The sequence below is a fragment of the Dreissena polymorpha genome, chromosome 12 (assembly GCF_020536995.1).
Source record: "Dreissena polymorpha isolate Duluth1 chromosome 12, UMN_Dpol_1.0, whole genome shotgun sequence".
Classification (NCBI taxonomy): Eukaryota; Metazoa; Mollusca; class Bivalvia; order Myida; family Dreissenidae; genus Dreissena; species Dreissena polymorpha.
Window position 1 is genome coordinate 56,044,763 of NC_068366.1, and position 25,834 is coordinate 56,070,596.

Consider the following 25,834-nt stretch of genomic DNA (forward strand, 5'->3'; position numbering starts at 1 on the left):
TTTATACCAGTACTGCCTTATGAACCATTTATATGCCCCATTAGTTAGAAATTTAACATGTAAAAGCTAGCACAGATTCATTTCGTGTTTTTCAATGAAGAATGTTACTGTGTGCAATTTGTACATCCTTATACATGTTTAATGGTAAAAATGTAAATAAGAAATTCATGCAAATATCTGGTTTTTCAATACAAGCTTGGAATAATATAATCATCAAAGACACATATTGGGATGTTTCATGTTTATTTAAAATTAGCGTCAAAAATACTATTATTACATGTAGTATCACAGATACGAAAACAACTCAAAGTGGCATGCAATACAACACTAAGACTTCACTAGCACAAAATAACAAATATTAAATGTTGAATTTAAACACACATTTCTTGTGGACAGTAAAAAACTTAAAATACATCAGAAACATTATTATCGGTAATGATGCCAAAATCAATATGATTTGGTATCAAATACATTTTTAAGTAACACATAAGTTTGAAAAGGATTTTGTTTACAACAAGATAAGTGTCAACATATAATATTCAATGAGTAAAACGTAAAGGACATTTGATAGTTGAAATAATTTAAACTGAACAAACAAATGTTGAAAGTTGATCGATAATATACAATGTACAATAAATCAGGAGTGTTTGGGAATAAATTATGAATGTGCTGCAAATGCACTTTTCCCAGCATGCATGTAGTTGGTCCACAAAGTGCTGACACACTTGGGCTCCTGAAACAAATAAGGAAATACTTTATCACTAATCTTATCATGCATATAGTGCCTTTTCTCTTTTAAATCTTATTGGTAAACAAGAGGGTCATGATGGCCCTGAATCGCTCACCTGACTAACCAAATACAATCCCAACCCAGATTTCATCAAGATAAACATTCTGATCAAGTTTTATAAAGATTGGATGAAAACTGTGACCTCTATTGTCTACACAAGGTTTTTCTATTTTTTGACCTAGTGACCTAGTTTTTGACCCCAGATGACCCAAATACACTCCCAACCCAGATTTCATCAAGATAAACATTCTGACCAAATTTCATAAAGATTGGATGAAAACTATGACCTATATTGTCTATACAAGGTTTTTCTATTATTTAACCTAGTGACCTAGTTTTTGACCCCAGATGACCCAAATACAATCCCAACCCAGATTTCATCAAGATAAACATTCTGACCAAATTTCATAAAAATTGGATGAAAACTGTGACCTCTACTGTCTACACAAAAAATTGTTGACAGTTTTTCTATTATTTGACCTAGTGACCTAGTTTTTTACCTCAGATGACCCAAATACAATCCCAACCCAGATTTCATCAAGATAAACATTCTGACCAAATTTCATAAAGATTGGATGAAAACTGCGACCTCTATTGTCTACACAAGGTTTTTCTATTATTTGACCTAGTTTTTGACCTAGTGACCTAGTTTTTGACCCCAGCTGACCCAAATACAATTTTAACCCAGATTTCATTAAGATACACATTCTTACCAAATTTCATAAATTGGATGAAAACTGTGACCTCTACTGTCTACACAAGGTTTTTCAATTTTTTGACCTAGTGACCTAGTTTTTGACCCCAGATGACCCCAATACAATCCCAACCCAGATTTCATCAAGATAAACATTCTGACCAAATTTCATAAAGATTGGATGAAAACTGTGACTACTGTCTACACAAGATTTTTCTATTATTTGACCTAGTTTTTTACCTAGTGACCTAGTTTTTGACCCCAGATGATCCAAATACAATCCCAACCCAGATTTCATCAAAATAAACATTATTCTGACCAAATTTCATAAAGATTGGATGAAAACTGCGACCTTGATTGTCTACACAAGGTTTTTCTATTATTTTACCTAGTTTTTGACCTAGTGACCTAGTTTTTGACCCCAGATGACCCAAATACAATCCCAACCCAGATTTCATCAATATTAACATTCTGACCAAATTTCATAAAGATTGGATGAAAACTGTGACCTCTACTGTTCACACAAACAAATTGTTGACGGACACATGCACGCACATACGGACGCCGGACATCACACGGTCACATAAGCTCACCATGTCACTTCGTAACAGGTGAGCTAAAAAATAATGTCAGTCTGAAGAATCAATAATAAAATAAACTACACAATACACATTCATTCAGTGTTACTTCATTTTTAAAGAAAACTAAATCAATTTTTTTTAAAGGGAAGGGGGGAGCACTCCTTTAGCTATTCTTTTCCAAATACTTCTGCATGTCTTAGAACCATGAAATTCCTTAGGCTAGTAGAAATGTATTGTTCTTTATTTGAATTACTTGTCATCTCTTTCATATTTTTATGCCCCCCTTTGTAGAAGAGGGGGTATATTGCTTTGCTCATGTCGGTCCGTCCACCAGGTGGTTGTCAGACGATAACTCAAGAACGCTTGGGCCTAGGATCATGAAACTTCATAGGTACATTGATCATGACTCGCAGATGACCCCTATTGATTTTGAGGTCACAAGGTCAAAGGTCACGGTGACCCGAAATAGTAAAATGGTTTTCGGATGATTACTCAAGAACGCATATGCCTAGGATCATGAAACTTCACAGGTAGATTGATATGACTCGCACATGACCCCTATTGATTTTGAGGTCACAAGGTCAAAGGTCAAGGTCACGGTGACCCGAAATAGTAAAATGATTGTCGCATGATAACTCAAGAACACTTTTGCCTAGGATCATGACACTTCATAGGTACATTGATCGTGACTCACAGATGACCCCTATTGATTTTCAGATCACTAGGTCAAAGGTCAAGGTCACAGTGACAAAAAACGTATTCACACAACGGACAGCCCATATGGGGGGCATGCATGTTTTACAAACAGCCCTTGTTTAAGTTACATCAAGCTTTGCAATTCTCAGATAGAATTGTGACAGTAAATATTTGTGCACTGAACATACTTCATAAAAAAAATAATATGTTGTATGTTTGTCAAAGTTATTTGGGCAACTATCAAAGGTGTCATTTTGTAGAAACTTGCCAATGTTTTTTCCCGGGTAAAGATTTCATCAAAGGATAATGGCATGGGCTGTTTGTATTCCAATGCCTCAGGGGTCTTCTTTTTCCTGGAAGAATAGAGTTTCTACTTAATAATGCATGTTTAAACTTTAAAACAAGTTTTAATAATAAACAACTTTACATTCAGCCATTTGTGCAAAAATGATATTGTTATTAAGAAAGTAAAATATTAACTGAATCATTGTCAAGCTTTTTTTTGGTCATACCATGGACACAATTCTAAACAATACATACACGAACTGTTAACTTATGGCTTATGCCATAATTTAATTTTTGAGCTATTGTTGATTTTGACGCATTTTAAAATTTAAAAAAAGTTAACAGCTGAGTTTACTCAAATTAAAGTACATACTTATAAAAGTGTTTTGATTTAAGCTTATAAAGCACAATTAAAATATGTTGAATAAAACGTCAAAATGTCCAGATATTATTCAACTGAACCAATATTCTGTAGAATTCTGTCCCAATCACTAGGACATACTTAGTCTTGGAGCTTTTTCTGCTGCCAGTTCTATCGATGGGGGTGAGTTTCCTGCTTCCGGCGCTAGAGGGAAGTGACCGGGGCTGGGTGGCACCAGGGGCCTCCAGGATCCGACCCCCAGGGTGTTGAGCTTCAAGTGCATGCCGAGGATCGGTGATCCGTCTGTAGTAGGCCTGTAGATCCATCCCTGGCACGTCAAATACAGACAGCTGTAATAGAATACAAAATAATTTAGAACTAAGGGTTATGTTTACAAAAAATTGCATTATAAAATTCAAATAATTGTTTTCTTTATCTAGAAAATCAACATTATTACATAATTGTTTGCTTTAATATATTAGCAAAATATGAACATTAAAAATTAAATAAACGAAAAAAAAATGCAATTAGTAATTATTGTTATGTGCATAAAATTTAAACGTAGATTACTGAAACAGTTTACATTGTATATAAAATCAATTGTGACAATTTTTAAGTGTTGGTGTACTTTCAAACAAAACTACAAACAAGCAGCTGAAACAACAATTTGTCAAGCAAGTGTTCTAGGGAACATGTGGACAAGGACGCTTATCTGCAAACAAATGTCTGAAAATGTGGGAATCATAGGTGGTTTCAAGAAGCACAACATTGCAGTCAGACACACACACACAACCACACACTGCACCGTGTAAATGAAACAATGAATTCTTATAATTAAATTTAAATTGCTATTTTTGCTTAAGATCAAATGAATGTTTTTTCATTAGTATGTTAGTAAGTAACATTATAGCGTTGTATGGTCAACAACATATGTACCGACATGCGTATCATATAAATTGTACAATATTAATAAAGAATATAAGGTTTATAATGTAAAACTGACTTTTTCTTAAGAAATAGTACAACAAATTTATTTAAAAAAAAATATTGTAAATAATATAATATATATGAACTGTTTTGGGAATTCCATTCCTTAGAAAACAAATAAGAACCCTCTTTAATTTATAAACTTTTCATAACATTTACCTGGGCATAGAGAAACACATTTCACTCCTTTTAAAACACTATTTGAATAATTATATAGAATGTTGTATTGAAACTTTTTTGGTGAGCTCACAAGATCAACATTATAAACATCAATTGAATGTTCATTTATTAAAAATTGTGCAATGTAATTGAGACCATGTCAAATATGAAATGTGTCAATTTTCTGAAAACATGAAACAAAAGACATGCAGTATGATGTAACACTTATTTAAGTAGTTGAATAATTTACAAATTGAAATGTATTCTCTTTGATTGCAAGTAAATTAGAATTATGATGCTTAAAGGTTAATTTTAACATACACATAAAAGGTTACTGAATAATCCTGGGCCAAGTGTGATGTTTTAGCTTCTTAAAACAGGTTTATACATCGTCTGCGTTTGCAAGTATCCAATGTGGTGAGCCCAGTTTTGTTCATGTCGGTGCATTTTTATGTATGTATGTTTCTTTATTAGTGCATTTGTTTTGTGTCTGATGATTCTTTGGCAATTAGTTCCTTGCCATAGATAAAGGACCGCTATGTATAATAAAGGTTTCCTGTACTCTTGGTGCATCTGAAGTTTCTATATGCTACAGATACTGAATAGTTTTTGGGTAAATTAAACAATAAGTGATACAAATACTGGCAACAAGTATTACTAAATAGCAATGATAGGCCTGAAAAGTTTCTATAAAAAAAAAATCAATTGGGTTGTTTCTATAAAGCATTCTTTGGACAGACGCCACTGTTCAGAAAATGTATATAGCAAACAAGTGTTGAGAGTTTAAACAGCTGCATCTCTCTACAATATCTAAATAAAGTACAACAGTTTCAATGTCAACTGTTTCAAGGTCAACTCTCTTTAATCAAGCAATCATGGGAGCCACACAAAGATACGCTAGTAGGACTGTGCACAGTGTGCAAAATCAACCTACTTCTCGGGGCTCACAACAAAAGTCGCGCTGAAACAAAAGTATCAACATCTGATATATATATTCTCTTTTTACAATAGAAACTTTTGCAATTGTTTTGAGTGTTTCAGAAATTTCAACAAAGACAAGAACTATTTTTGCTGGCAGATGGAGGTTTTGTTTCTTTGATAGCTTATATGTGTTAATATTTTCAAAACTCAAATTATTTTTTTTTTAAGATTTCTTTAAACACAGATTTAACAACCAAAAAAATAAAATTATTATTAAGTGTTTCCATGGCAAATTTCAGGATCATTGAAAAATAGTTTTTAGAAAAATCATTATGGATTAATTGAATGCCCAGGAAGTACCACTTAGCACATGAGAATGTTTTCTGAAACATCTTGATGTTTTTTGGAACATCTTGAGTATGGATGGATCCCAGGACCTCAAGAGAGCTAGGCAAACAACATATGGACTCCCACCTTAATGATTTGGAATCAGTTGCAATAACAGCCCAAAAAAATCAACATATGCCAGCAATAAACGTTAGGCCCTTTATATATGATGGAAATTAATTTTATAGTAAAACTGGATACTCACAGATTGTATCATTAATAACTGCTTATATAAAGACAAAGTTAACCACTTAACTTGATGTATTGTTATATTTGTATGTCACACAATGCTATAATTATTCATTGTTTTCTATTTATTGTACAATTATGAGATTTAATTAAATGTCTATATTTTTCATCAGTTTTGAACACTTGTTCTTCAAATAAAACAACTCTGTGAACATCCACAGTACTTTTGTTATTTTTCTACAGACATACATGGGCATACACATGCAAGTGTGAGTCTATTTAACATTCCAATTTAATTAAATATACATGCACACAAAAACAATTGACTGTTATTTTCCAGAAAATATTGTTATTTCAACTGATTACATAATATTAACCCAACGTAAAACTACTACAACTGAGTACATGTATAACTTATATATTGTGAAGAGTATATACAATGAAGGGAAACAACTCTCAGTATACAATTTTTGGTGAATATTTAGTATATTGCATTACAATTATTTGTTTCTTTTGAATTTGCTTATAATAGTCAGATTTAAAATATTGGAATAAAACAAGATGTGTCTCAAATCATTCAGTTTAAAATTGATTAACATGAGTTGTTGCCCCTTGTTAAGTGAAGTTAAGGTTAGTATTTTGCTTACCACATCTCGCAAGGTTGCACCCTCCAGGATATTTGTGAGGTCTTTGTGTTGAGCTAGGATTCTGATAAAATGAGAAAACAAATTAGAAATTCATAAAATTGATAGTTTATATTATCTAATGAATCTTAACTTTTTTCTAACTTGAACATAAAACATTTCAATTATTGTTCTGAATTGTTTGGGTGGGAAGATTTTGTCATAAACATCACAAGCTTCAATATCACATCGTAACTATTAAAAACAACTTGATTGTGGTGGAATTGGCATTTGTTGAAATCGGAATTTATTTCAATTCTAATTATTTCAGTTTAATTCATCAAAAGCAATTGGATTATACAGGCTTTGGAGAGAGACGAATCCTGGGAAGAAGAACCAGAACTTAACCCTTTCCCACTTAGAAGCAACATGAAAATGGCTATGTGCAAACAGCATAAAACTAGAACAGCCTGCGAGTAACTCGCAGTCTGTTCAGGTCTTATGCTGTTTGCTGCTCATCAGTATGTAAGGTTTGGAGATGAAGCCTGAAAAACTTGAATCTAGTAAGAAAGGTATTAAATTAAATATATCTTTCTTAGAGACTACAAATGAGTGAAAATACGTATCAGTGGTAAAGGGTTAATATCGTGTTTGTTAGTATGCAGACTCAAACCTGTTGGAGGCAGCTGTGTTGGTCATTGCCATCTGGTACATCTTGTTGAGTTTACGTTCATGCTTCTTGCGACTCTTCTGACGCGCTTTCAACTCCACCTTGCGTATAATCTGGTGAAACATTACTCTGGCATTTAATTTCTTCTGAACACATTTTGTTGCATAAAATTATCAATTTATGATGCACATTTGTCAATGGTATAACTCACTGTTGTGAATTGATCATGCATGCAATTACTATATCTAATTTAGAAATATATTTAGAAAAGTCCCACAGAGCAAATGCTTGGAAAAATATAATTTGCTCTTTCCAACCAAATTACAAGACAATATGCATTACATTGGTTAAAATGTGTTTAAAAAAAAAAAGATATATCATAAAATGCATGTACATGCTGATGAAACTTAAAAGTAAATTTAGTAGCAATAAGTATACTGCATTTGTACCATAATTTTCACTGAGCACTTATGGTATAAAAATTATATTTCATTTAGTTTACATTCATAAAATTTAAAGTGATGCCCTTTTAGAAAATTAATTGAATTATTTTCAATCGAAAGGGGCATATGCAAGCTTATTACTTGAAGTTTCATAAGGGCATATTTGACCCATGGGCTGTGCTCTGGAAAGATGGGGCTTAAAGGGACTGTCAACCACGAATGACCAAAAAAGAAAAGTTCTAAAATACCGTATTTTTACAATTATTAGTTTATATTGATTGAAATATCATGACTTGTATATAACATTCCTTGAAAAAAGTTGTTAATTTTTCATATTTTCAGTATATTCGGTAATACATTTTACTGGGTATGTCTATCAGGTAACTACCAGTTAACTATAAATAACGAAAGTAGATTGATCTAATCATTGTCACGTGGTTTACCCAGGAATGCAAAGTGTGCATGCATAGTGAATTGCATATATTTTAAATATAAAATCATCAATCTACTTGCGTTATTTATAGTGTGTATATCGTTATGTCACCTATTTTCGCGATGTTCTTTTGATTTCACATCGCGAAATTTTATTACCCAATATACTGAAAATATGAACTTTTTTCAAGGATTGTTATATAACAGTTGTGATATTTTAATCAATATAAACTTATAATTGTAAAAATATACGGTATTTTAGAACTTTTCTTTTTTGGTCATTTGTGGTTGACAGTCCCTTTAATGAATGTGCGTAAAGTGTTGTTCCAGATTAGCATATGCATAAAGCATGGGTGGGCTTTAAAGCACATGCATAAAGCCCCATTTTCCCAGAACAAGGCTTGAAAGTTTCAAAAGGTTCAGACCTCATCCGGATCTGGTGGTTTCTCTGCTAGGTTCAGAGAGAAACATGCCAATGGGGGCATCTCAAGCTAAAAAACAACAAATTTAACAATAATTTATAGTGTCATCTGCTGAACATTTCTCAAAATTAATCAACTATATGTTTTAAAAGGATCTTTTCACGTTTTGGTAAATTGACAAAATTGAAAAAAAAAATGTTTTAGATTCGCAAGTTTTCGTTTTAGTTATGATATTTGTGATGAAACAGTAATACTGAACATTTACTATGGTCTAATATAGTTATTATATGCATCTTTTGACGATTTGAAAACCTGACAATTATAAAGCGTTGCAACGCGAAACGATTGAATAATTTGGAGAGTTCTGTTGTTGACGTTTAATTTTGTGAAACTACAAAGATTGCTTATATAAAGTATAAAATACGTCTCTCATACATACTTGGCAGGATGGCCAAGCGGTCTAATTGGTTTTTAATTCAGGACTCCGGGGGTCACTGGTTCAAGCCCTGCTGCGGCTACTTTTATTTACCCTTTTTTAATTTTATTCTTGATGTTTTAATGGAGCTTTTTAGATCCAATGTTTACATTTATCAACAAACTTAAAAACATGCCAAAATCTGTGAAAAGGCCCCTTTAAGTGTGAACAATAGTAAATATATAAAGCTACAATGGTCACCATAACCAACAATACAATCGACTGTATCAATGTCTGCATTTCATATTTGTCCCCAGTAAAACAACAGTCTTTATAAGAAAGTGCTCAAAAATGGCCATCAATGATAAACTTAAGTTATTCCGTTACACTGTAAGCAATAAAGACTTATATTGATCAGATGAAACTAAAATCACTTATCAAATGGATTGCCTGACATAGCATAAGTAAAGTACGATATAAAAATCTTCATGATTGAAGGCACAAGTTAAGTATGATATAAACATCAAGCAATTTTTCTTCCTTAATTTGGAAAAGTACCTGTACCATACCAATTGGGAAAAATAAGCGTGAAAAACCCTGAAATTGGGATAATTCGCATCGTGAAATCTTCCAATTGGGAATTATCTGGGTTTTTTAATTGCTTGGTATAAATAGCATAAGTCAACTCAATTATTGATTTAAATTCATCTTGGCTTGAAAAGTTCAGTGTCAGTGCTCATTTTATTTGTTAACTTGCAGATAATTCACTTTTGGAAAAAAATGGACGAAATTTTCATTTTCCATTGGGAATTTTGCAGATGGCAATTGGGAATTTTGTAGTTTTTCTTCAATTGGGAAAGTACCTTTTACGGGTACTTTAAAAAGAACGGAAAAATCACTGACTATACATGTATGCAGGCACAAGTTAAGTATGATATAAACATCTACATGTATGAAGGCCCAAGTATGATATAAACATCTACATGTAGGCAGACACAAGTTAAGTATGGTATAAACATCTACATGTCTGCAGACACAAGTTACATTTGATAAAAAATATCTGCATATATGCAGATATCCAAACTTTACCTTTCTAATGACTGATGACACTTTTTAGTTTCAAAATGATTGTGCTCAAGTTTGCAATCAATATTAAACACCAATATGTTACCTTTCAAATGTCACTAAAAACAAATACCATATGAGAGTTAGATCTTATGGATACCTTGGGACATCTGATTTCCAGGTCCATTGCAGCTTCCTTGGCCATTTGAGTGGAGCCCTTTCTTTTCTTCTCCTAAAATGGAAGAAAATACGATACATACAATAACATGGTTTGAAATATGTTTATTGTTAACGGGGAAAAAAATCATTACATTAGCACATGGCGATAATATGAAGTAGGGTATCAAATCAATAAGTGATATAATTTATACTTTGAGAAGAAAATAAGGAAAAATTGTCTTTATGTCTGGTTACATCTTTATTTTTTACAAATGTGAAATTCATGCAACAAAGTGAAGTGAAAATGGCTTTTGCAAACAGCATAAAACCAGAACTCGCAGTCTGCTCAGGTTTTATGCTGTTTGCTGCTCATCAGTTTCTAAGATTGGAAATGAAACTTTAAAACTTGAAGCTACAAGGTCTTAAATTAAATTGAACTTTCTAAGGGACTACAAATGCGTACAAATACGTATCTAAGTGGTAAAGGGTTAAAAAGGCCATAATTATGGTTTAAAAAAACTACCTTTGGAGATTTGGGTGATTTCGGTCCATAGTTGCTGTTGTATTTCTGTGTGATGGCCCAAGTGTCCCTATTGGAGGCCTCTGAGATGTGACTGAGGGAGCGTGGGGGCATGTCGGGCAGGGTGACGGGAGACTTGGGAAACACGTCATTGTCATCTGACCCCTCATTGGCACTGCTGTTGTAGTTGCTAGTGTCCAGATTGGCATTTAGGCCAGCATCTAGACAACACAAAATATCTCCCCCATAAGAAGCAAAGTAAAATTGGGTTTTGCAACCAGCATAAAACCAAAACTCGCAGTCTATTCAGGTTTTATGCTGCTTGCTGCTCATAAGTAACTAAGGGTTTGAAATGAAGCCTTTACAACTTGAATCTATTAAGAAGGGTCTTAAATTAAATATTACTTTCTAAGGGACTACAAATGTGTGAAAATACATATTTTAGTGGGAAAGGGTTTTAAAAGGGTTTGACAAATTGTGGACCATCACTGATGACATTAACTTATGTCTGTCACTTACAAACTTTCAGGGCTATTCAAATTCATGACAAAAATATTCTAGTATATTGAATAACTTCCACAAAACCTTCCCTAAACTTGTATTGCAATAATTACCGGTATACAATCAGTACATAAGACACATGCTACATGCATCTTAGTTCTTAACATCTAATATCACTAGTGAACCAATAAAAATCACAGTGTACCTGTTTTTTGCACTTTGAAATACTGGTAAAACACGTCGGGTTGCCTGATATCCCTCCAGAACTTGTCCACGTCTGCCTGGGTCTTCAATTTTCCCTCTCGCTTCATCTTGTCTTGTAACACTACAATCTTTTGAACCCAAAGATTCATACATTAAGTCTTCAACTGGCAATCATGTTTCAACATCTTTTGCGAAACATTAATAAATTTCTAATATGCTTTTCAGCGGAATATAGATTTTAATCGTGAAAGCAAATTTGATTTCAGTAAAAAATACGATGTTTCATATTTCCATGAAGTGAAACGTTTAAAATATTAATATTGTTCCATCAATTTCAACGGAGACAACATTAGGCAGTTAACTTCCAAACGATTGAATATGTGTGTAAAACATTCACAAAAGATGTTTTTACCATAAATCCATTAAAAAATATCAACAAAACTCTCATGGAGCAACAAAGACTGGAAAACATGCATAGTATAATCTTGTTTAGCACTCTTAATACACACTTTATTTATTGGAATTCAAGAATCAATCAGAAAAGCTTTTAATATGGCTATATTTCTCAGTATATATTAAAAACTCTAATCTTAAGAATAAGTTGGTTATGCCATTTAACTGGCGATGGATTATAAAAAGGAACAGAATTCAAGATTCACATCCAAACTTAAAAATGATGCTATTTCTCAAAACCATGTATGTTTTCAATAATTGCAACACAACATCCCCTTAAACTGTTTACATAAACATTTGCAAGGTACAAAGTGTGCTTTTTTTCTTACCCACGATCGAAAGGTTGGAGTCAACAAAATCTAGGAATAGAAAACTCATAGGGTGAGAAAACGTGTACTAATAATTCTGACAAACTCCTATTTCCCGCACTGCTTTTTTAGATCCCGTACCAGTTTTCTTGGTATGTTCAACAGCTAATAAACAAATGCGTGGATCATTGGAGATGGAAAAAAGGTCTCGCACATGTACACTTCATGAAGATAATATATTTTAAATGACATTTTCATCATTTGAGAAATGAAGAAGCAGTTTACAGTGTAATTGTGCATCCAAGGACAGCATGACTATTATGCTAATGAGGAGGTACAATAACACTACAATATTTAAAGAACAAGAGCACCGATTAATGGGTGCCAACGCTCGGCTGCGGGTGCAGTTTTGAATAAATGAAAGATTTTTTTTTTAGAGGTCACAGTGACCTTACCCTTTGACCTAGTGACTCAAAAATAGGTGTGGCGTGTACCGGGTAGAACTCATCAAGGTGCATCTACATATGAAGTTTCAAAGTTGTATGGGAAAGCACTTTGATTTTAGAGACAAATGTCAAGGTTTTAGCACGACGCGGACTGCAGACAGCAGACGCCGGATTGCGGACGACAAGCTGGCTATGACAATACCTCGGGTTTTCTCCGAAAACAGCCGAGCTAAAAATGAAAAACATATTAATCAACAAAGATGCTTCGTTACCCTAGCAGTGTCCGTCCTTGGGAGGTCTTTCAGGAAAGAATCGTCGTGACGCAACTCCACTCTCTCCAAACGGCGCACTAGTCTGTGTTTTGCCTCCTGAAAGAAAATTATACAATAACAAATATATTACAAGCGTCAATCAAATTGACAAAAACCCCTTAAAATTTTATTTTGGCACTTTTTAAGTTATAGTCAAATAAACACCAGAACAGACCGAGAATGCATTCACACTATATGCATCTGAAGTCCCTTCACAGTAAGACACAAATACCTGTGCAAGTCATTTTTTATTTATTTAAAAAAAACATAATTATTTCAATAAAAGAATGCAATCTCAAAAGTAGGTGATACAAAATGCTACAATGATTTAAATACTTAAATGTTGAAGAAAAAGCTTTAATAAACCAATATTAATTAAATAAATTATTAAATAATTTATTATTAATGCGTATTATAAATTGTAAAAGCTAGTAACTGAGACATCAATTATTAAGAAAATATATTTCTTTTTTTATTTCTTTTTTTAAACCTAAAAAGCATAATGTAAGTGTTAAGAATAAAGAACCAAATACTATTTTTTCAGAAAGAAATATCCATTATTATACACAAGTATATCTCAAAATAAATGTATGACATATGATCAAAGATAAACACTTTTGATTGTTAATCAATTTTAGTGTAGAATTCTAGAAAAGTATTCTGATAAAAAATGAAAAAGCAATTTATAAGAAAGCCAGTCTACATTTAAATAAATCAAGAATGAAATATCTGTAAGTAGTGAAATGTTACATGTCTGCTTATCGCACCTATAGTTTTGAAGGAGACAATTATCATAAGTTGTTAAAGAAATGAGAAAATAACCGTCAGTGACAGGTCAGAGACTTTCCAAATAAAACCTGATATAATGCACTTTATCACACATTTGGGCACGCAACAAAAAACAATATACAATCTATCTCAGTATTTGTCAAACATTTACATAAACTGTTAAATAACATGTTGTTTTCAGACAAATCAAATATATTTTTCAGACAATAATCAATAAACCTTGAAAAACAAGCTTTCTATGTAGTAATTGATTTAGCAAATAAACAATTCAATATGATTAATTTATTGTTTAATTTTTTTATTATTATCTGCAAATATTACATTTTAGAGCATATTCTTTTCTAATCATCCTTAAACTATTATCTTGTAGGACACTCTTAAGCTGCATAATCATGTCTTCAGACATGTTTTCAGTCATTTGTAAATTGTGAACACACAAGGCCAAAATGTGAGGGTGCCAACCTGGTGAAATCATTCATTTTCTAGAATAAAATAGGAACTTAATAAGGTCTTAAGACCATGGATTTGAAAGTATTTGCAGTAAGTTTTCAGTACCATGGCTGATAGAATGTTTTAAGGAAACCTTGTTGCTTTATTCTTAAGCTTGTGTTATATTCATTTAAATCAAGTGGATAAACCTGTTGATTATAATTTTAAGAAGCACAGTTATAAATAAGCGTATGTGTAAAAAAAGCTTTTATGCCAAAATATGTATATCTACCAATCTCAAACAAGCTTTATTTGAGAAGAAATAAAATACAAGCAGCCGTATAATTATTCGCTACATGATATGCTTAGTAACCATAAGGATATGATAGTATCAGTATGTAAATTACTACTGCTTAAAATATTGAAATCATAATGATTGTGTTAAAACAAATTATGACTATTTACAACTTCAGCATTGGAAGACCATATATTTGCCTAATAAATACACCCAATGGCTATACATTTTCGCTTGGGGGGCATTTAAAATGAGTGGATCTTACCATTTACTTATATAAATCCCAAAACATTCTTTACAAGAAATACGGATAGCTCTAATAATCGCTAAGAAAGGCCACATGCATGATGCTATGCATCTTTGATCGTAATAATTGTTATGAGGAATTGTGGATGAGACTTAACTAAACTAATAAACCTTGATGTGACATTCTTTTGTTCCAGCAATGATTTATTACAAGATTTTGTCAATTTACTCGTCGTTGATTTCAACCGGATTTTTCTGTAATTATTAAAAAGCACATTATCATTGGGTTGGGGACTTTAATTATTAGGGAATATATGGTAGTTTCAATCATGTTGTGCAATATATGCATATACTGCTAAGATTCTACAGAATATTTATCTACAACAGCCAACCGCAGATCGAAAAGCATTTCATTCACCAACTCAATGAAGTATAATTATTCACAAGACCAAAATATAATCAAAGTGAAGGAGAGGTCTAAAAATGTTAATGACAGAGTGATGCTTAAAAAATCCTGAGTTCATAGTTCTGTCTCTTGGTTATGTGTGCACGCTTAACTCCCCAAAACAATAAAGTAAGAAACGTAAACTCCAATAATAGTTTTTAACAAACAGTAAAAAATTTCAAAAGAACATTATGAACTCAGGGTCTTAAAAAATTGTGTGTCTGGCAAACCCAAACATCTGCCCGTGTGTGGGTGCAGACAGAGTTACCTCCTTTTTCACTACCGGCAACGGTGGTTCCGGCTCACTATCGCTCTAAACAAAGTCACATTGACAAAACACTATTTGCTAAGTGATTCACTAATTGTCATGCACTACATGCATTATTGTGGAGCAACATTGGCTTTCATTGATTCTATATTACAACATATGTTTTCTACAAAAGACCAGTCAACAAACATTAATCTACAAACATCAAAGAAATGCCAGTTACAATGACCATATAATACGTCATATGTAATTTTCAAATTGTGGTTAAAATAACCATTTGTAAGCTGGCTGTTTTTTAATTTGATTTTGCTTCTGGCCAGTAATATTTAAATTTGATTGTGTGTCCAGTAATGGATTAATGACTTTTGCAGTCATTATAAAAGCTTGTAAAAGCCTGTTAAACTTAGGGTTCAACTTACATATAGTTATTAGCTAAGTACATGTTGTATATAAGTATCATACAGTAGCCGCCTCCTATGAGTGAAATTTTATGGACCAGAATAGATGTTTTTTTCTTCAAGAATCTGCGTATATATATTTATATGTTAAATTTATTTACAAAAAAGATGGCATATTTTTTAATTTACAACATTGTGACCAATCAGTATTTAAATAATTTTATTTGAAAAATATAGCTCTATATGATAAGCATTGAAATGGGTTCTAACTGATGTATCTACCTGTTCGCAGAGATGTGCTGGTGATGGTGCTAACTTCTAGTGCCTTGGCATTGGCTAACTTTATATACAGGATTCTCTATTTCTACATGTGTTTATGCTCAACCAAACTAACATGGGATTTCTATACATCAAACCATATTTAGGTATATAAATTATGTAAAACATTAAAAATATAAAAAAACATATATATATGGTTACCCATTTTGAGAAACAACGAAGGAATTAAGGTTCAGTTTACTGTACAAATTTGTAATATTTATAAAAATCTACGATAAATCTAATACAATAAAATTAAGTCAGTAATTACATGTAAAATATAACTGAAAACAACACAAAAATCAAAATCATTTCACATAAGCTACCTCAAACTTAAGTTGCCTTCAATGTACTTTTTTTTACATTTTTAAAACATTTTCAATTTACATACCTGGTATATATCATATCACCATGACTAAACATACCTCTTCTTGCGCTCTTAATGTGGCCAATTTTGCTGCCTCATCCCGTTCCTTCTGTTTCTGTCTTTGCTGTTGAACTTTCTGCTCCAGAAAGTCGATGTATTGGGCATAGTAGTCGTTATCAAGTTGGGTTTCACCAAGATTTGCCACCAATCTCTGTAGAGTAAATATTGAAAATGTTGGTTAACTCTTTGCCACTCAGAAACGAATTGTAACTGATGTGTAACCCCTTTAAAAATTACATCTTTCTTACTAAATTTAAGTCAAAAAAAGCTATATTTCAAACCCTTTGATACTGATGAGCACCAAACAGCGTAACAACCAAATCAAAACAGCCTGCGAGTTACTCACGTGCTGTTCTGGTTTTATGCTGCTTGCATATAGCCATTTTCACTTTGCTTCAGAGCAGAAGAGGGTTAAAAGTAAAGTTTAGTTTACACTATACTTAAATTATAACAGTCATGATAAACAGATGCAATCTGAAGTTTGGTCTTATTTCATGGAATTTTCTTGTCATTTTTCCCAGTGAGAGACATTTGCAGAAAAATGAATGGTATGAAACTAGAGACACTGTCTCGTTTTGACACATCTTTTAACAAAATCTTGTTTTTTGTCTTTTATGGCCCCAAGAAAAGAAGGGACAAAATTGTCACAAAACCAGGTTTTCAATTTGAAAAATAAGTCTGATAAAAGGAGACAATTCAAAATGTGCATTGTTACTGTTTGTTCCTAGTTACCCCCCTTGTGTCAAATTCAATCTATTTTAAGTCGTGGCCACCTTGACCTGGGACATATTGATATAATTCTTTCGCATGACACACCGTCCAATGATTGTGAACAAATTTACCGAGTAATTTTAAAATCTTACAATGAACGACATAATAATGGCCTGGACAAGCTTGTTCCGCCCGCCCGCCCACCGACATGCGTCAATCTAATAACCAGTTTTTTCCTTCGGAAAACCTCATGGTTTAAAATCTATTCTATGATTGTTATAACTGAAATACATCTTAGCTTGGAAGAGGTAAAGAAATGTTTGAATCCTGTAATTATTGTGAAACTTGCTCCTTTGATCCAAGCAAAAAATACACAAACAGAAAATTATACCTTTGTCAAAACAATGGAAATTATATGTTAACTACATCTTTTGACTGCACAATTTAAATAACAAAGTAAATGTTTTTAAACGTCAAATGGACACATGGAATTGACAAACACATGAAATCTTTCGACTATGCTAACAAAATACATGAAAACATTAAAGTAGAATTAAGATGGAATACAGCATAGATAGACTTCTTCGACACAAAAATTCATCTAGAAGATAATAAAATAACAACTGATTTATTCTCAAAACCAACCGATAAACATCAATATGTCCAATATGACTCAGACCATCCAACAAATGTGAAGAAGGCAATACCCTATGGACTAGGAATACCTTTAAAAAGAATATGTTCTGACGAAAACATATACCGACATCGAAAAAACAAACTAAAACAAAATCTACAGAAAAGAGGATATCTAAATAAATTTGTAAACCATGAATTATCCAGAGTTGATAATTTAAACAGGAAAGACTTACTTAAGAAGAAAGAAACAAATAAAACAGCCAACAAGAGAGTACCACTAGCTATTACTTATTCCAACAACCTTCCAAATATCCACTCAATAATTCAAAAACATAACGACAAATTGTATAAATCAGACCGAATGAAAAATGTTTTCCCAGAGGTACCAATAGTTGCATACAGACGAGATAGGAATATCGGTGACATTTTAGTTCCTGGAAAAACAAATAAAGAAATAAACAAGCGTTTTCAACAAATACCAAAATCATGCAAGACTAATTGTATAGTCTGTAAAATGTTGAAAAGAGGTTTTCATAACAATTCAAAAAGTGAAATTCCAAATGAAGCAATAAAACAGAACTGTTACGTTTATAACTTGGTGTACGGTATATTTTGTATCAAATGCCAAAAGATGGTATATGTCAGAGAGACAAGCAGATCGTTAAAGAAACGTGCCAAAGAACACTAGGCTGACGAGCCGCTACGAAGAGATAAACCAATCTCACAACATTTCAATGGTGCTGGCCACAGAGTGCAGGACATGGATGTATCAGTGCTATCACAAATAAGAGACAGTTCCTGTTATTACAGACTTATTAAGCAATTGGAATTTATAAAGAAGTTTAAAACACACTCACCAAATGGACTAAATACAAAAAATCAACTTGATGTCCTGCTACGGGAAACTATCTAGTAAAAAATATATGTGAAAAACATTTTATATTAATCATCAACATAAATGAATGTAAAAATAATGGTACTTTATGCAATTTATCTTATCCCTAATGTGTATATGATAGATAGAATAGCAAGTATATATGATTATTTAATCAAATATCATTATGATATTTTAAGTAGATATTGATAGAAATAATTAAATTCATTGAATAAGTTTACCCTATTTAATTTTTGATAACAAGTTTACGTAAATTATAATTAAATATGATGATGATTGTTTTATTGTAAAATATCAATTTATTAAATATATAAAGCACACATTTGACATAAGATTGAGACAAAATTTGTATGTGTTCAAAGTCATTTCATTTTTGGCGAATTTTTACATTTTTGGCACCATTTTATATAACGTCATTTATTATGTCATCATGAACAACGTCATTTGACGTTTAAAAACACTTTCTTTGTTATTCAAATTGTGCAGTCAAAAGACGTAAAAATGTAGTTAACATATCATTTCCATTGTTTTGATAAAGGCATTATGCTGAAATGTCAATTAAAGGAGCATAATCATAGTCAGTTATAATAATTTAATATCCCTTAGGATAATTCAACTGAGAAAATTATAACAAAAGACAGAGCCTTAAACACCACAATTCAAAATGTATGTACTGATCAAGAGTACACTTTTCTAGTACAGAAACGGTGTTCATAGACTGACCAGTTGGATTTAGCAGTTTATTCTATTACATAACACAATGATTGCCCAATGTATTTATTAAATGTGTTGTCATAAGCATGGAAAACGTAAGAAAGAAAATTCACCCCAAACAATAATGTCATAATGAGAAATAAGTTTTTAATTTCAAATCTGCATGCATTGAGTTTACCTTCTCAGTTGCTTTCCTTCTTGGCCTGTCTTCATCTTCTGTCTCATCCCCACTCTCTGTTTTCTTTGTCCTCTTTTTCTTCTTTAATTTCTCCTTTTTCTACAAAGATAAGACCAGTTAAATTTACACAAAATAATATTGTCAACACCTAGACTGTACTTAGGAAAATCAAATCAAGATATTACACATATCTGTTCAAGCTACCATATATTAAATTAGGAACTTCAAATGCAAGAAAAAAACTTTAAAAAGTGTTATCATTATATTGTAAAAGGCTCTTTATTAGATTAAAAAACCATTAAACAGGACAGGTTAGGCCACACAAAATTGATAAATTATTTGACAGAATGTGGTCCAAAAACTAAAATGCTAGCAAACTCAATAAAGATAAACATATTTTTATTTTATTTTCTATATAATCACAATCAAGCGCAGAATAAAAAGAAAAAATTGTGAATATATTCATGGAACATTTCTTCCAAACTTATTCAGGTTATTAAATGCTGACATTCTGTACATGTACTCATTATTATTTTTTTGTACTATCAACTGTTTAACAAAAAAAATAAAAGTTTATGTTAAAAAATATGAAGGCTTAACCAAACTGATCGAATAAAACAACTACAGGATGCAGGATCACGTGACTTTGTGGAGTTCCCAATGAAACGTTAAGGGATGTAAACACATGGGTAAGTGGTGCTTTTTTTTTCAAATAACTTTTTAAAACAAATTTTCGTAAGAATTTCTACTAGTACATAAAAGACAGATTTGTATGCTGCTCATGGTAATGTGAAATACATCAGAAATAACTTTATCTAATAAGCATGAGTTCTTGTTCAAAACTTCTATTTTTACTGCATTCATGTATATGTTTATGCTTCATGAAATGTGACATTTTGTCAACGATTTCAGAAATATTCAAGGATTCATTCTTATACCTTAAGATATCGGAAAAAACTGCAAGAAAAGCTTTCGGTTATGCGCTAAAGATTTTTGCAAATGTATTTCAATAACTTGAGATATTTGCAAAACTTAAGTTCTTAACAGTGTGTTTACATTCTGTCCTGCCCGTGTGTAAGTCCCTGAAAACCCCATTCATTCTTCACCCTGACTATGCTTTTAAAAAATAAGATGCGGGGCAAAATGACATGTGTGGCTGCACAACAAAAAAAAATTAATTCATTTTACAAATGATATACAAATCCCACAAATATTTGATTCATTTCTTGTGGCCTATTGTAGCAGTAATTACTTTTATAGTATTAAATAATATCACCAGTTAGAATGAAAGTCAGTAGTAACTGAAGGAATTAAGAACATGAAAATATATTAGTGGACCAGACCTTAAGTACATAATGCTGTAGGTTCAACCATTAACTATGTGCAAAGATGCATAGATAAAACATTATTCTGGTTGTACATAAATACTAAGATATTAAAATTTTGGTGTATATTTCTGCTCAATGTTTTGTAAACATCAAATAAAGTGACATTCAGAGTGAATGAATGAAAAAAGATTACACACAATTTAAAATGGTTTGTCAGCCTTAATGTTTAGTATAGCTTACCAATATTGACATAACAATGTCCTTTAAAGTCATTATGCATGTATATATTACAGTACCATTCTAACGAATTAATTATTCTCTATGGCTTTAAATCACTCAAAGATTTCCACGCTATGTACATGTATATTAAGTTATTGTCCATTTAAACCCATGGTTATAGTGCACAAAAAAGCTAAGTGCAAATATAGGAAACAATTCATTCTTCAAATGTATTCAAATGGAGTTCACACATGCAAGGTCAACAATGTCAAGCTATTGTTGACAATAAGTTACACATGTTCGAAGACTTCCTGGTTATATTATTGTAGTCAAATAATGTTGTCTAATCATAATTATAATATTTATGCTCTAAGCATTGTAATATTTTGATGAATGTAAATGTTCAACCACTTACACTTAGTGACCACCATATTCAAAGTCAACATTCACTAAAAAATTGTCAGAAGTGTGGTAAGATATCCTGCTCACACGTCCTCAATACACAAGTTAATACGTCGCCGACAGCACAGGTCAATCCAGAACGACACTTAACACACATGCATTAAACCCAGTTTTCCCACAGCATGGCTAAATTATACCCCATTTAGTAAGTTGCAGATCAGAGATGCAAACCTTTGGTTGGTGGTGGTCTTTGTCTTCAAGGCCATACTCCATCAGAATGTGGGGCAAGGTTGACTTTGAGTGCGATGTGTAATGGCTATGAACCAGTTTCAGTGGGACAGGGACTGTTTTCATTTTTTCTTTGGAGTCTGGCGCTAAATCAATTTTCTCAGCAACTGTGTGTCCAGGGCTGTTTTCTTTGTTTTCCTGTTGAAGGTCAGTGTCCTTTGGGTTCTTTTCTGTTGTTGAATCATGATTGGCTTCATCTGCGGCCTCTGTTGTCTTGCTATCAGTCTGTTCATCTAAATAAATCTCGAAGAAGTTAATAGGAAAATGTTGAATGACAACTCTTATGCTGATTTTTGCTATACTTAAATTATTTCAGATACAGTAAAAATATGTTGATTGAATTTGAAGTTTGGTCAGTTTTCAAGATATGGTCTTCTCATAATCCATCAAGATATATTCAATGACAAAACAAATTAATTGATCACTTAATTATAAAATATAACAATAAGTTGTTGTTGCATTGAGAGGATCATTATTAAATAAAATGTATTTAACATAACATCTAGAACATAGATTAAAGAAAATATCTGACAGATGTAGTGGATCCCTGTGTACATAATTATTTAATGTCATATAAACCTTACCTGTCTTACCCTGAGTTTCAAGGTCAGTAGTTTTGGGCTGAAAAAACAACAACAAATAACTAAAAACAAATAAACAGTCATGCAAAAATTAAATAAACACTTCTTCAATGTGAATCAAAATGCCTTATTTTCATGGGTTTAATCCAGCCTTTCGGGAAGCTAAAGATCTGTCATATACACCAAGTACTGAGCCTTCCCAAGAAACTGTCTTGAGAATGTAAGCCCATGGCTTTCGAGACAATTGATCATAAATAAATAGGTTCAAAACAAAAGGCCTTAAAATCATTTACTATACACTACTATAAAAATCCAGTATAATGATCATGATCAGCAATTAACACATTTTTTTCACTTATTTTTTTAATTGGTTATTTTGTTAATTGATTATTTCCAGATTTAGGCACATATTTGTTGTCAGGGCTTCCATTTTGGGAATACAGCCAACAAAATAATTGCAAAAACAACAGTTTGGTGAAAATAAATAATAGAAACATATTTATGAATAAATTATGCCAGAACTTAAAAAAGTCATTCAAAAATTTTCTTTACAATATTTGAATCTGGTTTGTGTGCATCTAAAGTTTAGGTCACCTGGTAAAATCTTTAAAAAATGTTATCACCATACAGTCCATATTTATGTCTCGATCTAAAATGAAGCTTGGTAAGAATGCTTTATCTTGTTATAGCATAGGTCAAGTTCAAATCTGGGTTAACAGTCCAAAAACTATATCACTTGGTAAAGTTTAGACAATTGGTATTAAGTGAACTCAGGTGAGAGGATCAAGACCATCAAGACTCCCTTGTTTCAATAAGTTTGTTTACATGTTTTAATTGAAACTTTAGAATTATATATATATATATATAAGATAAGCGCTAGTCATATAGGGCAAGTGCTATTTGTTTAAGGTTCACCCCTGATCATGATTCTCATATATCGTATGATTCCCTTATATCGAGCGTAGCCTAATTTTGATCACTTTGTTAATCATTAAGAATGCGGCTCTCGCGATGACGTCACACCCATGCGCTTCGCTAACATTACTACGCTGAAAATAAATACAGACAACACTAAAATGAGAAAAATACAAGTATAATTGCATTTCAAAATCTGACTTCCACTTAAATAATCCAAATTTAACCCTATTCCATTCAATTTTTTCAGTCCTCTATAGCTCTATATTAAACTTCCGCATAAATTGCAAAGTGAGACAGACTACTACGCTAGTGTAAACACAACACTTTCATGTATTTGTTTTATTTTTAAGATTTTTTTTTTACTTTTTCCAGATTCTCAAAAAATGTTGCATGGAACAATCTGAGCACGCACATCGGGAAATTAGGTGACATGATGATATACACATGTTCAGTGGGTATACCCTGTCCCGATTGGATGCTAATTTTATCAAATTTTTGAATAGTATTAAACATATATGCTGAAATTTTATTTGAAGAAATTGCAAACGTTTTGTTTTTTTTGCAATTCTTGAGCACTTAATTTTTGTGTCCATGTAGCTCAAAAGAAGATTGACCAGAAATGTGTGAAGTTGTAAAAAGAAGTTATTAAAAAGTTAAATTACGGTTTCAGTTTGTTTAAATATACACAGTGAATCAAATTTTTGAAGTTTTGTTGGCCTAATGCCTATTGCAATCTCCCTTTTTGGCTGTGACATCTCGATAACAGGTAAACAACACGTGTAGTGGATGTTATTTGCGGCAGTGTATGGAACCATCGGATTTGTATGGTTAAACACGCTGTAAATAAACAATTCTGGAAATACAAAAATATTTAAAGGTTGGCTAGATTGCACTTTACCTGTATGCAGTTGTTTACCACTATCAACAAAGCGGGGGTTTAGGGGCGGTAGCCCCTGATACTAAGCATATTTATAAGATATAGGATAAAAAGGATTATTAGGTGTTGCGTAAGATGTGAGGTGTTGCGGGTTAGGGTACGCTTTTCCGTTCTTTTTTACGTTGTGGTAAAGTGCAATTGCCCCTAAAGGTTAATCATTTAGTGCGGAATTGTTCATTAATTCAGAAATTATTTTACTTGTTTCCCTAACCGCTCGATACACGGTAATCTTTCCTTCTGTCTTAACACTATCAAGCTCTTCTTACTTTACTGCCCCTCATTCTTTATTCTTATTCTTTCACCACCCGTCGCATAATAATCATGCGTGATTGCAGCGATGTACAATGTAGATGTAATCGGAGGATAAAATAAACCGAGTCTGTGAGTGACAATATTTCAATTTTAAATTTCGCTTTCGGTGATTCATGCTCTAAAAAAACATCATTTTCAATCTGTCTTATGTATATTCGATTCCATTTTGTAGTCTTTTTCAATTGATTAAAGTCGAATTTTTATTGTTTTCTTAATTGTTTACCTTTTCTGTACCAGCAGATGTTTCCGCCATCTTGGTTGTCTAGGACTCTCAAAAATATTATCGAATATAAGAATTCTCGTCGACTATCAGAACGATTACTATGATACATGATGGTTAAAAGTATGACATAATTGTAATCTTAGTATTTCTTTAATAAACAATTTATTAAATGAAAACATAAAGCAATAAGAGACTGCTATTATTTGCAAAAAACACTATTCATTCGTAATTAATTTATTCGTGCACTTAGTGACTAACAGCGTCGTTGCCACGCTGATGAATAACGAGGGAATAGCGGCTTACTGTAGGCTTTGAGTGACTTTTTCACAGATTTTGGAAATTGTGTGCCTATTAAGGCATCAAATTGTTTGAAAGGATCATCGGAACTATAGAGTTACGTTATTATAATATCAAGAAGGTCATAAAAGAAAGAAAAAGTCATGTTTGGGTCCAGAGGATTAAAAGGTAATCGCCTAATCGATTCGAACATCTGAATTGTTTAACATGAACGAATTTGATACTTTAAATAACTGATTCGCGTAACGTAGCAACATTTAATGAACGTAACAGAAATATTACAGCTAATTCAAACCTATCGCGTTTGAAATGCTTGAAAACAATATTAACATGTTTAGTTTTATTTAGTTTCATTAAAAATAATCTTTACATATTTAATCACAAGAAACATTCACTAGTATCGCTCGATTGGTCATTGTCGGCTCGGGTACTACTTTAAGGTACCACTGGGTACTCTTAAGTTAAGTATAATTAAATATACCCCGGGTACGGTAAATATACTGAAACGTACCCCACTCTGAAACGTACCCGTGCATTCTAACGCTAAATTGTTCGTTG

At 32.2% G+C, this 25,834-nt stretch overlaps 1 protein-coding gene across 6 annotated transcripts; it reads right to left on the reverse strand.

The window, feature by feature from the left end:
• Positions 1 to 226: 226 nt before the first annotated feature.
• On the reverse strand, positions 227 to 25,074 carry LOC127853199 (titin homolog). Of its 6 annotated transcripts, none has more exons than XM_052387475.1 (18): positions 24,980 to 25,074; positions 22,593 to 22,629; positions 21,952 to 22,241; positions 19,772 to 19,870; positions 16,636 to 16,788; positions 15,495 to 15,539; positions 12,984 to 13,079; positions 12,287 to 12,316; positions 11,506 to 11,632; positions 10,803 to 11,020; positions 10,281 to 10,352; positions 8,644 to 8,709; positions 7,347 to 7,456; positions 6,698 to 6,758; positions 5,488 to 5,514; positions 3,549 to 3,757; positions 3,030 to 3,114; positions 227 to 733 (listed from the first exon to the last, which is right to left on the reverse strand). In XM_052387475.1, the coding sequence occupies exons 1-18, from the start codon at positions 25,007 to 25,009 to the stop codon at positions 659 to 661; spliced, it is 1,830 nt and encodes a 609-aa protein (XP_052243435.1). In that variant the 5' UTR covers positions 25,010 to 25,074; the 3' UTR covers positions 227 to 658. The 6 variants fall into 6 exon arrangements, with proteins under 6 accessions (XP_052243435.1, XP_052243436.1, XP_052243439.1 ...); XM_052387476.1 differs by having other exon boundaries at positions 22,602 to 22,629; positions 24,980 to 25,035; XM_052387479.1 differs by lacking the exon at positions 15,495 to 15,539.
• Between the last annotated feature and the right edge of the window lie 760 nt (positions 25,075 to 25,834).

Coding starts and splice junctions, on each gene's coding strand:
- LOC127853199 (XM_052387475.1), bottom strand. CDS start 25,009: ATGGCGGAAACATCTGCTGGTACAGAAAAG. Junction 22,242..22,592: donor TGAAACTCAGGGTAAGACAG/GTAAGGTTTATA, acceptor AGATTTATTTAG/ATGAACAGACTGATAGCAAG. Junction 6,759..7,346: donor AACACAGCTGCCTCCAACAG/GTTTGAGTCTGC, acceptor TCATTTTATCAG/AATCCTAGCTCAACACAAAG.